The sequence below is a fragment of the Oryza glaberrima genome, chromosome 1 (assembly GCF_000147395.1).
Source record: "Oryza glaberrima chromosome 1, OglaRS2, whole genome shotgun sequence".
NCBI classification, from domain to species: domain Eukaryota; kingdom Viridiplantae; phylum Streptophyta; class Magnoliopsida; order Poales; family Poaceae; genus Oryza; species Oryza glaberrima.
Genome location: NC_068326.1, coordinates 35,509,179 through 35,523,436, shown reverse-complemented (window position 1 = coordinate 35,523,436; position 14,258 = coordinate 35,509,179). Strand labels below are relative to the sequence as shown.

The 14,258-nt window shown below is 39.3% G+C and overlaps 1 protein-coding gene and 1 non-coding gene across 3 annotated transcripts; both read right to left on the bottom strand.

Moving 5' to 3' along the window:
* Positions 1-122: 122 nt before the first annotated feature.
* TRNAV-CAC (transfer RNA valine (anticodon CAC)) lies at positions 123-196 on the bottom strand. The gene has a single exon. It is a non-coding gene; the product is annotated as a tRNA-Val (tRNA).
* A 543-nt stretch (positions 197-739) lies between these two features.
* On the bottom strand, positions 740-8,237 carry LOC127762078 (G-type lectin S-receptor-like serine/threonine-protein kinase At2g19130). Of its 2 annotated transcripts, none has more exons than XM_052286435.1 (2): positions 7,903-8,237; positions 740-3,088 (listed from the first exon to the last, which is right to left on the bottom strand). In XM_052286435.1, the coding sequence occupies exons 1-2, from the start codon at positions 8,099-8,101 to the stop codon at positions 876-878; spliced, it is 2,412 nt and encodes an 803-aa protein (XP_052142395.1). In that variant the 5' UTR covers positions 8,102-8,237; the 3' UTR covers positions 740-875. The 2 variants fall into 2 exon arrangements, with proteins under 2 accessions (XP_052142395.1, XP_052142402.1); XM_052286442.1 differs by lacking the exon at positions 7,903-8,237 and adding an exon at positions 3,713-3,982.
* Positions 8,238-14,258: the final 6,021 nt, after the last annotated feature.

Here is a 14,258-nt window from a genome sequence, read left to right as displayed (position 1 = left end):
CAAATAAAAATATATGAATTCATTTACAAGATTACAAAGCAGAAATTCATTTACAAGATTGCAAAGCAGAAGAGAATTTGAATACGAAGTGAACTGAAAAAAAATAAAAATTATATTTGAAATGTCTGAGCCCAGGTTCGAACTGGGGACCTTTAGTGTGTGAGACTAACGTGATAACCAACTACACCACCCAGACTTGTTGAGTAGAAGAATATTCTATTGATTTTATCCTATTATTAAAGTATTACAGATTGCCATACTTATTCCCATCTATTTTTTCACTAATTATTCAAAATTCAAACTTCAAAATTACACTGTACAACGACTAACGCGAATTCCACATTCTAAGTAAGAAATGAGCTGAAAGATATTCAAACAAAGAACTGGATATGTATATGTAAGTTCGGAACGGCTCATTTTAAGACCCTAATGACACTATACTGCTTCAAGCCAAACGCTACAATCTTCGCCGCCGGAGAACGATTTCCTACTCAAATAGAAGTTGCTCGAGTCTGCATAAAGTAAGTTCAATCCAAATCAGAACACCAAAACTGCAGAAGTGAACAAGCCAAACATGAGAAACTGAAGCACAACTGATATGAACGTCTACATGGAGCACACTCTACACACTGGAAAAAGGATAATATCAGTACAGTAGTATAGAGCCGATACAGTTTTTCGTATCTCAAATGTACAAATGTCTGTTCACTGCTGAAGGTACCAAACAAACACATCCGACTGATCACTGGAAGGTTTTTATTGCCGTACATAGATTACTATCACATACAACATCAAACAATTAACATGGCTAAATTAGCACATCAGATCAAACATCGTAGGTAATACAGAAATGGAGTATTTCTTGGTGCAGAGGCCTAGTTACTAGCTTGATTCATCTCAGAAGAAATTTCATATGATTTCACACCTTGACCAAGAACCTGAAGATATCTTGGAACTGGTGGCATTTCAACATCTACCAGTCCTAGGATCTGAACGATTTCCCCCATTGTCGGCCTGGAGCTCTCACTGTCTTGAACGCACCAACAAGCAACCTTGCATGCCCTATCAAGCTCGCCTAGGTTCATGTCATCACTTGATTCAGAACCAAACAACTTGTGCAACTCTCCTTCTACAAGCTCCCTCGCAACTAACACTGGAAAGAATGAGCCTCCATGCATACCGTTCCTCTTTCCAGATATGATCTCGAAAAGCATCATTCCGTAGCTGAAAACATCTGCCTTTGTTGTGATGGCCTCACCGCTTATCCACTCTGGTGCAAGATAACCTATGGTGCCTCTCATTGACGTTAAAACCCTACTAAAATCCCGGCCTAAGAGCTTTGCCATTCCAAAGTCCGCCACCTTCGGAGTAAATGATGAGTCCAGCAATATATTCTGGGGCTTGATATCACAATGTATGATGCAATCCCTGCATTTCTCATGCAGATAAGCTAATCCTTTAGCGATTCCAGCAGCAATTTGATATCTTGTGCTCCAACTTAATGACACACCGCTACTCCCGAATAGATGATGGTCCAGTGAACCATTGGGCATATATTCATAGACAAGCAATCTCTTTGCCCCTTCAGAACAAAACCCAAGTAGTTGAATCAAATTGATGTGATGAATAGTTCCAATAGTGCTCACTTCTGCCCGGAATTGCTTCTCTCCCTGACGGACACCCTCAAGCTTCTTAACTGCCATTGCAGTTGTATCTGGTAAAGCCCCTTTGAACACAGAGCCGAAAGACCCCACACCCAGTCTCTCAGAAAAGTTTTTGGTTAGGATTTGAAGATCGCTGTATTTGAAAGTGATCAGAGACCCATCAGTGTGATTCATACTACTAATCCGTCTTCTCCCATGGAGAGAATAAAAAACTATCACCACAAGACCAAGAGTAGCAAATCCACCAGCGATAATCCCAATAATCCACCATTTCTTGGTTCTTGAATTTGGTAGCTCTGATGCTGCCAATCGAATACAAATGGAGTCCATTGTCCCATCAGTGCTGTCTTGCAAGTTCATAAGCTCTGAGTGCCAAAGTGAACAAGTACCATTATAAGAGTAGGCAGTACAGGAACAATTACTCAGGCAAGCCAATTTGCAGCTGTGAATACTGGTAGCCTCAATACTCTGTGATTTGTCAGGAAGCTTGACACTGCCTATTGTATAGAACCTATCTTGCTGTCCTCCTGCTGAACTCTTGCTTCCGCATTGCAGCATGACATTTCTCCTACAACCAGCAGTTTGATCACCAAGATTCCAACTATTTGGATCACGAATGCTGAAGCCCTTGAGGCAGCTACATGATGACAAGGCACTCCCACTACACTTGCTATTAACTCCACAAAGTCCATACACGCCACAATTTGCTTTCGGTTGTGAAAAATAGAGTACCCAGGCTTGTGCTGACTCTACCCATACCAAAGACTGAGTTTGACCTGACACACCAATGGCATGCCTTGATAATACTCTATCATCTGTAACATTGTAGGTGAAGTATGTCTCCTTGTCATTGTTAACAAACTTATAAGTGTAAGGGGTGTTGGGATAGGTATTAGCAGGTGACAACTCTGGCATGTTAGGAAATGAACTGCCAGTCCAATTACCAGTACCCCAATACACCACAGACTTATTCCACGAGATAATGTACTGGTTTGAGCCATCTGGATCAATCTCTACAGAGAACATTCCTGGTGCTGGATCACCAAGGTTTTTCCAAGAGATCATCCTTTCTGGCACTCCAGTCACCTTGTTAAGACTGAGCTTGTTACCTGGGAGCCATGTGTCTGTGATATCATCGAAACTTTGCCAGAGCACACTTGAAGCATTGGACTCCTGTCTAATAACTAAGTTCCCTGTATCAAGGAGCACAGCAACCATGGGACTGGAATCTGTATTTGTTGAATTGGTTGACCAGACGGTCGAATTAGAATGACTAAGGATAATGCTTCCATCATCCAAGATGGACAGGCTTGATGACGATGGATCAGATACAGGTTTTTCCCTATTAGCCACCCATACAACTGTTTGCACTGAGATTTTGTTGTACCAAATGCCCACGTACCACTTGCCAGTAGATCCTCCAGCTGCCCAACAAAGATCACCAGAAAAAGAATCAGTATAACATATCAACATGAAAACATAAAAATACGCACAATGAATGTTCACATAATGAAACTAAATGAAAAAAAATGCAAGCTTATTATATTGTGCATAACATTTATAAGCATGAGTTCATTTTCTACTAAATCAATATAGAGGAAGTTATATGTAACACTCGCAGTAGCAGCGATTATATTTCAATTTAGATCTATTCTGTTTTGTCAACAGTTTTTTTTGTATTTAAATCATCAGCTTGGATCTATTTCTACTTTATTCTCAAGCAGGTTAACCAGACAGGCAGACAGCCAGTCAGGCAGGGAAGGATTGGCTGGAAGAAAAAAAAAAGACAAGGACATTCTTTCCCTCGAATTCATCTAAGTTAGTATACATCCTCTCAAAGAGTCATGGATTCACAGCTCTAAGGACTAACTAACCACATCTGCTGTTCTAGGTCACCATGGATTCGACCTCAAATTTTAAAAAAAGAAAATCTATTCAGCTTTTAACTCAACGATTGATATTCGACCTTGCACTCAAATTCCTTCACTCCCAGTGAAAAATCCCCCACTTTCCACAAATTAAAATCTTTTGATCGGGAAGGGGTTCACCTCGATGGCGCGCTCCATGAGATGAGCGGTGGCTGGCGGGCCCCTCCGGAAGCGAAACCGGCAAGGACGACGACGGGATGCATCATGCATGTACGGATGGGAGTAGGACATTGGGCTTAGGAGAGATAAGAGGAACGAGGCAGCGCAACGGTCGGAGGCGAGGATTTGTTTGGCTCGCGCTCGACGCCGTGGATAGCAGTAGCACTATAGGTCTATAGCTGCCGCAGCGGCGCGCGGCGATGAAGATTGAAGAAGAAAGCGATGGGCAAAGCCGCCTGGCAAACGCCAATGCGTCGCTATACGTTTTCCTCGGTAAATATGTATGTGGTGAAAAAGTAGGGTAAAAATGAAAAAAAAAGTCATTTAAATTCAAAGAAAGTAGATTAGATGGTGTTACACCGCTATGTAAAAAATCTTTACCAAACTTAACTTAGTTTGTGAGATATAAAAATAATAAATATCAAACCAAAAAAAATGTCTTAACGATATAGGAGTATCAAAATTTGTTATTTGTATATCTCATAAGTGGAATCCAGTTTTGACAAGATTTTTTACATGATTGTGTCGTATGACGCGTGAAATTTTTTTTCATGAACTTAGACAGCATTTTTATTATGGTTTATACAGGTTTTCATTTAAGTTAAGATTTTCATCATTGTCGAGGAGTGATCCTCTCTAGCGGGAGGACGTAAGACCCCCCCTTTTTGAGTTCGGCCAGGGGATAGGGCGCGATGATCAAGAGCGTATCTTCGCGGTGGATTACGCTAGTGAGGTGGATGGCGATCGAGTGAGAGATCAGGGATTATATAGGTTCGGGCTGCTGGGAAGCATAATACCCTACTCCTGTGCGTGGAATTATGCTTGTGCTGTTACAAGAGACCGTGAGCTCCTAGAAAAACCCAACTGTGCTTCCCATAGAGTTCAAGCTACCAAGAGCCATCCTTTGCTCGGCGAACAAGGTCCTCCTTTTATAGTTCAAGGGAATATCACATGCACCGCCTCTATTCGTCTCATCTTTCCTAGGGGGGGTCCCTTTTCCTCGGGTTCCGCTCCCGCCCATGCCTTAGACCGGAAGCATTGTGGCTGCTTGCTCCGAGGTGGGTCCCAGCGCCATCTCCTAACTGACACGGGGGACATCCTCTGTCATTCCCTCATTAATGCTTTGAAGACTTTTGCGGGCTCATGCTTCCGGGAACGCACCGGCCGTGCGTGTTGAGCCCTACTGGCCGATGAGACAGGGCATACCTGCCCCCACGCCGCCTGACACAGGGCGGGGCGTGGGTGCGTTGTTACCCGTCCCATCCATCTGCCACCGGTCACATACCTGTCCAAGTGATTGACACACGTCAATCACTTGGGCGGCGTCGCACGACCAGCCACGCCGCATTTAATATGATGGGGGTGGTTGGGACGCCGATCATGAATGCGCCAGCGGCGTCCCCTCCTCCGCCCACTCAGCCGCCACGCGGCAGCTGAGCGAGGGCCTCGGGGTGACGCAGCCCCTCGAGCCCAAGGGGTGCGATGAGGCACCCCAAGGCCCATAGGTAGGAATAGGGCGCCTCTCGGCTACCTATACGTGGCTAGGGGGACGGACTTCTTCACTCTTTCCCCCTAGCATGGGTACCTCGGGCCCATATCACCGACAACCATATATTTACCGTTCTACTTGTACTAAAGAGAAAAGAAAACGTATTATGCGTCATGTTGATTTCCAGCCCAGGATATCAGACATTGGTCTCTTACCTTTCTGCAAAATCGTGTTGCTTTACAAGATTAGGGTGGTGTTTAAATCTCCTAAAGATAAAGATGAAGATTAAGTGTTTCACGCAAAACAATGTGGTAATAGCGTACGATTAATTGAGTTTTAATCATTACAAACTTGAAAAATAGATTAATCTGATATTTTACAACAACTTTCATATAGAAAGTTTGCGCACGAAACACACCGTTTAGCAGTTTAAAAAGTGTGGCATGAGTATCCAAAATTTTATAACTCTTTGGAGAAACTAACACAACCTTCCTTGAAACTTATGCAGTGCAAAGCTGTAGTGCTGTTTTTTTCTCTTCACTGCATGGTTCATGCATATATTATTCAGAAACTCCAATGGGCGGTCGATCGCCCTGCCCATCGGGTAGCAATCGCCCCGCGCCCCCCCTCCCCCCTCTCTCCCTCCACCTGGTTTCCATTTTTAGCACCACATTACTTTTCTTTTTTAGTAAATTTATGCATCTAAAGTTTATACATCTCAAGTTTACACATTTAAAGTTTAGAGACACAGAGTTTATAAGTCAAAATATTTTATATCCGATTCAAATTTGAATTTGAATTCAAATATTTTTTTATATATAGTATCTCTATACATCTAAAGTTTATAGAACTAAAGTTTATAGACCTAAAGTTTATAAGTCAAAAGTTTATATACCCATTTCAAATTTGTATTTGAATTATATCTGATTCAAATTTGAATTTGAATTCAAATATTTTCTATATATAGTATTTCTATACATCTAAAGTTTATACACCTAAAATTTATAGATCCAAAGTTTACATACCCGATTCAAATTTGAATTTGAATTCAAATGTTATAGACCTAAAGTTTATAAACTTTTATATATATATATATATATATATATATATATATATATATATATATATATATATATATATATATATATATATATATATATATATATATATATATATATATATATATATATATATATATATATATAGTATTTCTATATATCTAAAGTTTATACACCTAAAGTTTATAAGTCAAAAGTTTATATACCCGTTTGAAATTTGAATTTGAATTATATCTTATTCAATTTTGAATTTGAATTCAAATATTTTCTATATATAGTATTTCTATACACCTAAAGTTTATAGATCCAAAGTTTATAAGTCAAAAGTTTACATACCCGATTCAAATTTGAATTTGAATTTGAATTCAATTTTTTATATATAGTATTTCTATACATAAATTTTTCTAACTTTTGTTTTTTTTAAAAAAATAATTTTGGTGTACTGTAGTAGGAAGAGAAGGGAAGGAGGAAGGGGAGAAGCGAGAGGAGGTATTCGGATTGCCTATAGGGGGAGGGGGACGAATCCGATCGCTGGGCGATCGATTGCCCATTAGCCCCCCCCCCCCCCCCCCCCACCAATATTATTTGTTTTAACAATTTAGCTGATAGGTAAGAAACCAGTGGATGTCCTCTCAAAAGGTGAAAATACTTTTCCGTTTAGGCATACTTGTCAGGTTGCAGTTGCATCTAAAAAAAAGTTCAATTGGATGCATCTATATACACATGTATCTACATGTATCTAGGTTCATTTCTAAAATTGACCCTGTTTAGATAGGACTAAAACTTTTAAGTCCCTATCACATCAGATGTTTGGACACTAATTATAAATATTAAACGTAGACTATTAATAAAATCCATTCTATAACCCTAGACTAATTCGCGAGATGAATCTATTGAGCCTAATTAATCTATAATTAGCCTATGTGATGCTACAGTAAATATGCGCTAATTATAGATTAATTAGGCTTAAAAAATTTGTCACGCGAATTAGCTCTCATTTATGTAATTAGTTTTATAAGTAGTCTATATTTAATACCTCAAATTCATCCGATATGACAGGGACTAAAGTTTAGTCTCTGGATCCAAACACCACCTTAAACTTTTTCTGGGGCGCGGAAGTAGTATCATGCATAACTAATTTCACTGAATCAAACAACCTAGGAACGATGGTCTGAACGATTAACAGAAAACTTTCCTTTCCTTAATTAAGGGTGTGTTTAGTTCACGTCAAAATTGAAAGTTTGTTTGAAATTGAAACGATGTGACAGAAAAATTGAAAATTTATGTGTGTAGGAAAGTTTTAATGTGATGGTAAGGTTGAAAGTTTGAAGAAATATTTTGGAAATAAACACGGCCTAAAGCAAGGGCATGAACTTTGCTACTCCTATTTCATTTCAGAAGGAAAAGAATACACCAACCCAAAACGAAATACCATGAACAAAAACAAACATAGATAGATAGATAGATATGATGCATATGTACTATGCCGACCTTGTCATAGAACACAACCAAAAAAAAAAATCAACGTGAACACGGGTAAAAGCTAGAAAGACGAAATACATATTATGCATGGATCGAAGCTGACGATGATCCATGTAAATTACCTTTGGGCTGGAAGAATCCGAGCGCGAACTTGCCGCGCTCCGAGACTAACTTCTGGTCGCCGGTGAGCGGCCGGCTCACTGTGAGCGTGTCAGTGGCATGCAAGGCACGGCCATGGAGACACAGAAATAGCGCCACCACGAGCAACCGCAGCTGGAACTGGACACTCGAAGAAGAAGGCCAACAGCTACAGGTTTCCATGACAAAAACCGAGATTGGTGGTATCAAGGACCGATCATGTATACTATGCTTTTCCTGAAGGCTGAAGCAGAGATCATCATCATATATATGCCAGCTTGTCTACTCCGCTAGTACCCTCTTGGAGTCTCGAGTCTTATTAGTATATACTGTCATCCTGACTGATCGCTGTAGCGTATTGATCGCGATACAGTGTAAGGAAATTGAGCTGACTTATGACTTAATTTTTTTTAAGGACTGCTGATATCTGACTTGGTGCGATCGAGATACTATCTGCTGCCGCGCCCGTCGGTGCACGGCGTTGGGTGAGTGCCTTCGTCGTCGCCGTCTCTATCTTGTCTAAATTTTTCGTGGCTGCTTTCTCTGACGCTGTATAAGCTCCTAAGCAAGCGTTTTAAGTGCAATTATGCAGGAGGCTACCAAGTACCAACTGTAAAAAAGGGAATCACGCAGGAGGCGACAATGCCAAACGCACATGGACAGGACTCGCTGAATTCCCACGCGATGATGGAGAGCTAGACTCAGATTGAGAGACTTGAGATCCTGTCTAGAGGGGACCAAAAGTAGTGACTATCACATCGGATATTTATACACTAATTATAAATATTAAACGTAGACTATTAATAAAACACATCTATAATCTTGGACTAATTCACGAGACGAATCTATTGAGCCTAACTAATCCATGATTAGCCTATATGATACTACAGTAAACATTCTCTAATTATGGATTAATTAGGCTTAAAAATTTATCTCGCCGAATTAGCTTTTATTTATATAATTAGTTTTATAAATAGTCTATATTTAATACTCTAAATTAGTATGTAAATATAGGGACTAAAGTTAATTCACTGCATCAAGCACCACCTCAGAGGCCGTCCGGCAAACGCAGTATTCGATGGTGACTTAACCATCACTGTCAATCTGTCATTTTACTTGGACTTGACTAGGATTAGGACGCATTCTAAACATTACTACCTCCGTCACAAAATAAGTGCAGTCGTGAATATCCGTGCCCAATATTTGACCGTCCGTCTTTTCTGAAAAATTTGTGAAAAATTAAAAAATATTTAGTCACACATAAACTACTCTTCATGTTTTATCATCTAATAGTAATAAAAGTACTAATTATAAAAAAATTTTAAATAAGACGAACAGTCAAACGTAAAACATGAATAGTGCAAAACTACACTTATTTTGGGACGGAGGAAGTAACTAGCTGAGTTTTACTCGTCATTTTTCGTGCACGGTGCGTTTCGTGCAAATATATACTCCATATATTAACTTATTGAAGTAATAGAAAAGAAAACTCTCCACGTTCACTCTCATGAATATAATTTAAAAATGGTTTAAATTCGAAATTAGAAAATATGGAATATTAGAATAGAAGACAAGAATCCATATAGGTATACAATTTAGAGCTAATTGAAATTCAAAATTAAAAAAGAAAAAAAAATAAAAGTAGTTGTTAGAGTCCATATATAAATACAACTTAGAAATAACTAAAATGAAAAATAAAAAATATAAAAAGAGTCTAGAATCCATATACGAATATAATTTAGAAATAACTCTAATTTAAAATTAAAAAAATAAATAAAATAGCTGAGTATAAAGTTCATATAGAAATACATATACAATTTAGAGCTAACTAAAATTCGGAATCAATAAAAAAATAAAGAAAACAAAAAAAGTAGAGTTTAGAGTCATATAGAAATATAACATAGAAATAACTATAATTTGAAATTAAAATAATAATATATATTAGGAAGAGTTTAGAGCCTATTTATGAATACAATTTAGAAATAATTGAAATTCAGAATTGAAAAAAATAATAAATATTGAAAGAAGAGTCTTGAGTCTATATATGAATTTATAACATTGAATATATTTTGATAATATATTTGTTTTGTTTTGAAAATATAACTATATTTTTCTATAAACATAGTTAAACTTAAACAAAATCAGATTATATATTTTTCCTCGGGTGAATAGCTAATTTAGTCCTTCAAATTTCATCGAAGGCTCAATTTGATACTTCAGGTTTCATTTTATCCACATAGATCCTTTAAGTATTTATTTTGGTTTAAAATCATTCTTGGGCTCACTTATATGCCATATGGCTATTTCTAGTTAACAATTATGTTAAAAAAATGTTCCTTTTGGCCTTAATTTGTATGCAACTATACATTAGAAAAGAGAAACCAAAATGAATAAACAACATTAGATATGTACTTTCATTTATTTCAATATGTACACATGAAACTTAAGCCTAATGGCTACCGTATACACTTGCAAGTACATAATTTATTTTTGTTTTGCATAAATTACTATGTATTACCTACCAGAAGAATTCATTGCAAGTATTTTTTTTCTCTTATATATGTGAATGAGGAGGTATAAATGTCATTTATCAAAAGTTGTTGGTAATGTTTAGCCATATGACTTTTAAATGGTTCAAAGATAAGTTTGAATTAAAATAAAAACTTGAAGAAGTAATATGTACAAATTAGAACATTAAGTAATAAACTAAACCCACTCCGGCTATTCACTCTTTTTCCTATTTGTATAGTCATGCCCTCTTTAGATCACTGGCAAAATTTTACTATCATGTCATATCGAATATTTGGACAAATGTATGGAGTATTAAATAGACGAAAAATAATTAATTACACAGATTGCGTGTGAAATACGAGACGAATCTTTTAAGCTAGTTGTGCTATGATTTGACAATATGGTGCTATAGTAAACATTTGCTAATGACGAGGCTTAATTAATTTGTCTCGCGGTTTATAGGTATATTCTGTAATTTTTTTTTGTTATTAGACACGTTCAATACTTCAAATACATGCCTGTTATCTACTCCCTCCGTCCCAAAAAAAAAAGCAAACTCTGGATTTTCGTGTCCAACTTTGACTGTTCGTCTTATATAAATTTTTTTTATAATTCATATTTTCATTGTTGTTAGATGATAAAATATGATTAATATTTTATGCTTGACTTGTCTTTTTAAATTTTTTATAATTTTTTTAAATAAGACGAACGGTCAAACGTTTGGCAGAAAAAAAAAAGGTTTATCTTTTTTAAGAAGAGAGTATGTCACGCGCTAAAACTTTACACCCCTTTACACCCCTTTATCAGCTTCACATTTGTCAAACAGTGCTAGAGCCGTAGAGATTCGACGATGATATCTCACGCTGGAAGGAGTAGCTGCCTAGCTGACCGTGCCAGAGCAGAGTCTGTTCTCCGCTCCTCTGTTCCGACAATCTTTTGCCCAACCCGCCACTCCACTCCGTCAGGCGTCAGGCGCATTGACACACACCTTTGTGTGGTCTTGTCAATCACATGCTGCATGCGCCAGTGCATGCACAGAGCCGGCCTTAATAATCGCCCTCCTTCCACTACACCGCTCGAGATTCGTATCCCACCCGATCAGTGATCACCCCGTCCGAGATCCTGCCCTCTCCCGTGCAAGTGCAATGGATCTCGACCCGAACAACATCACCGGCCGTCCGTACTTCGTCGACGTGCTTTAGTCCATCGGCCACCCCATTCCCGCGACCGCGGTCCCCGACATCACCCTGCCGGTGCCGCCGCGGGAACGTCGCACCACCCGCCCAGAGTCCGAGACCGTCTACCTCAACTTCACGCCCTCCCCGGAGATGCTCTACTTCTCCAGGCGCTTCGCCTACGCCTACATCACCCGCACCACCGCCCCCGCCGACGCCGACGACGCGGCCACCACCATCCACGACGCCATCCACGCCGTGCTCCCTGGCCTGCAGCTCGACCTCCTCCCGCCCAGCTACGGCGCCCACAAGACGGTCCGCTTCCTCACCCCCGACGACCGGGAGGCCGCCATGGAGAAGCAGCCGTTCGCGCTGGGCGGCGGCGGCGAGGTGAAGCTCGTGCGCGAGGGGGAGACCAGCAACGTGGAGCGCGTCAGCCTGGAGTGCGTCGTCCACGCCGCGCTGCTCGACTACCCCAAGGAGCAGCGGAACGAGGGCGACATCGGCCGCAACTGCGGCAGCTTCGGCCTCCTGATGGAGGTCGACCCGGCCTGCTACGCGGCGCCCGACATGTCCCCGGTCCGCATCGTCGTCAACAACAAGAGCCCTAGCGAGATCCCGCGGGAGATCCGGATCAGGTATGCTAATGATAGGATCCCGCCCTCCATCGTCTCTCGCCACGTCGTGCCGGTCCAGATCCTCGGCGTCTGGGTTTGGGACGAGTCCCAGTCCCAGTACGTCGACGCCAACGGCGAGAAGTACGTGGCGATGTACAACCATGCTCCTTAATTCGGTTGCAGCCTTAATTCCGTTGCAGAGGCCTCGGCTGCATGAGATGCATGGCAGCAACAGCAAGTGGTGTAAGGTCGAGTGTTTAGTTCCGTAGTTGTCTGTCTTAAGCTAATATATCCTCCCTGTTAGTTCGCCTTAACGAGCTAGTGATGTTATTAGTTGTCCTAATGTCAGCTGGTTCAAGGAGTAGTCAGTAGTGTGTGCTGTATATTATTGTGTGTTGTCGTGTTTGTGGAATCGGTGATGCTTTTAAGTGTAGCTTGTTTGGGAATTAAGATGTGGTGGAAGCTACCTTTGTAATCATCTTTCTAATATGAAATGAAATGGAGGTGTGCCAGTATGAAAATCTGTTCCCTTCTAAACAAAAATTCCTTGTTCCAAACTGTACAGCGCTGCATGATTTCTGAGGGATATGAAATGGAGGAGCAAGAGCACATGAGTGCTTGTTACAACAGGAGCCATTGAACGGACGATCGTCAAATGAGTTAAGGGCCTTTCAATCGTAGGAATGAAAAAACGGAGAAATATGAAAAATATAGGATTCCTGTAAGTATAAAACAGAGAATTGTAAAATACAAGAATGATCATTTGATTGGATCACAGGAAAAACACAGGAATCAGATGAGAGAAATAGACTCAAATGATTTTTACCAAGAGGTTGGACCTCTTGCTAAGTTTCCTCCAAAATCTATATGCAACAAACCATTTCATAGGAATTTTGTAGGATTTAGAAAACTTTAATTCTTTGAATCAAATGACTACATAGGAAAATTTCAAATTTCGTCCAGTCCTTTGATTCAAATGGGGGCAGTGGACTGTTTGACACCTCGACCTTTATCCTGAAAATTATCACCTGATCGACCTCTTCAACCCCGTTCCGTTTTACCGTTGATCATTATAGGCCTGTTTTGCTGAACGTTGCAAGGATTAATGCTGGGATTTCCCAGTCAGCAGGACTCGCAGAACCGTGCTGCTGCACAAGATTTTCTGCAGCGCAAAGGTCGTAATGCTGATTCTCTGTGCCGATGATATTCCTCTTGGTTACTCCCTTCCGTCTTATTTAAAAAAATTATAAAAAAAATAAAAAAGACAAGTCACGCATAAAGTATTAATCATATTTTATCATCTAACAACAATAAAAATACGAATTATAAAAAAGTTTCATATAAGACGGACAATTAAAGTTGGACACGAAAACTCAGGGTTTGCCTTTTTTTTAACAGAGGGAGTATGATTTTTAGAGAAAAAGTATGTTTTCTTCAAGGCATGTTTTGTCAAGTTGCAGTTGTGTGCTACTACTACCATCCAAAATTAATTTCACTGGGACTAGATGTAGACTAATGATAAAACTAATTCCATAACACTCGACTAATTCGGCTAATTCGAGAGATCAATCTATTAAATCTAATTAATATATGATTAGCCTTTGTAATACTACCATAAACATATATTAATTATAAATTAATTCTGCTTAAAAAATTTGGCTCGCAAATTGACTCTCATTTATACAATTACTTCTATTATTAGTCTACATTTACATTTAATACTTCTAGTTACTACTCGTACTAGTTAGTCTCAAACAACCTATGTGATGATCCAACCACCACCAATCGAACAACCTTGCCGGTCTGATAGTCAGGTTAAGATTTGTCTTTGATTAATGAAAGCAAAGACATTGAACTTTGCTACTACATCTTGTCATCACTATAAGATAATTGAGCTATTGCCACTAATTTATTGCAATGAAAAATAATTCAGGACAATATATTATACTATCGCAATGATAATTTTTCTGTGGCAAATAACTATACTTTATTGCAATGATTTATAATCGTTGTTTTATTCTGTATTTTTTGTTGCAA

Coding starts and splice junctions, on each gene's coding strand:
- LOC127762078 (XM_052286435.1), bottom strand. CDS start 8,101: ATGGAAACCTGTAGCTGTTGGCCTTCTTCTTCGAGTGTCCAGTTCCAG. Junction 3,089..7,902: donor CGGATTCTTCCAGCCCAAAG/GTAATTTACATG, acceptor TTTGTTGGGCAG/CTGGAGGATCTACTGGCAAG.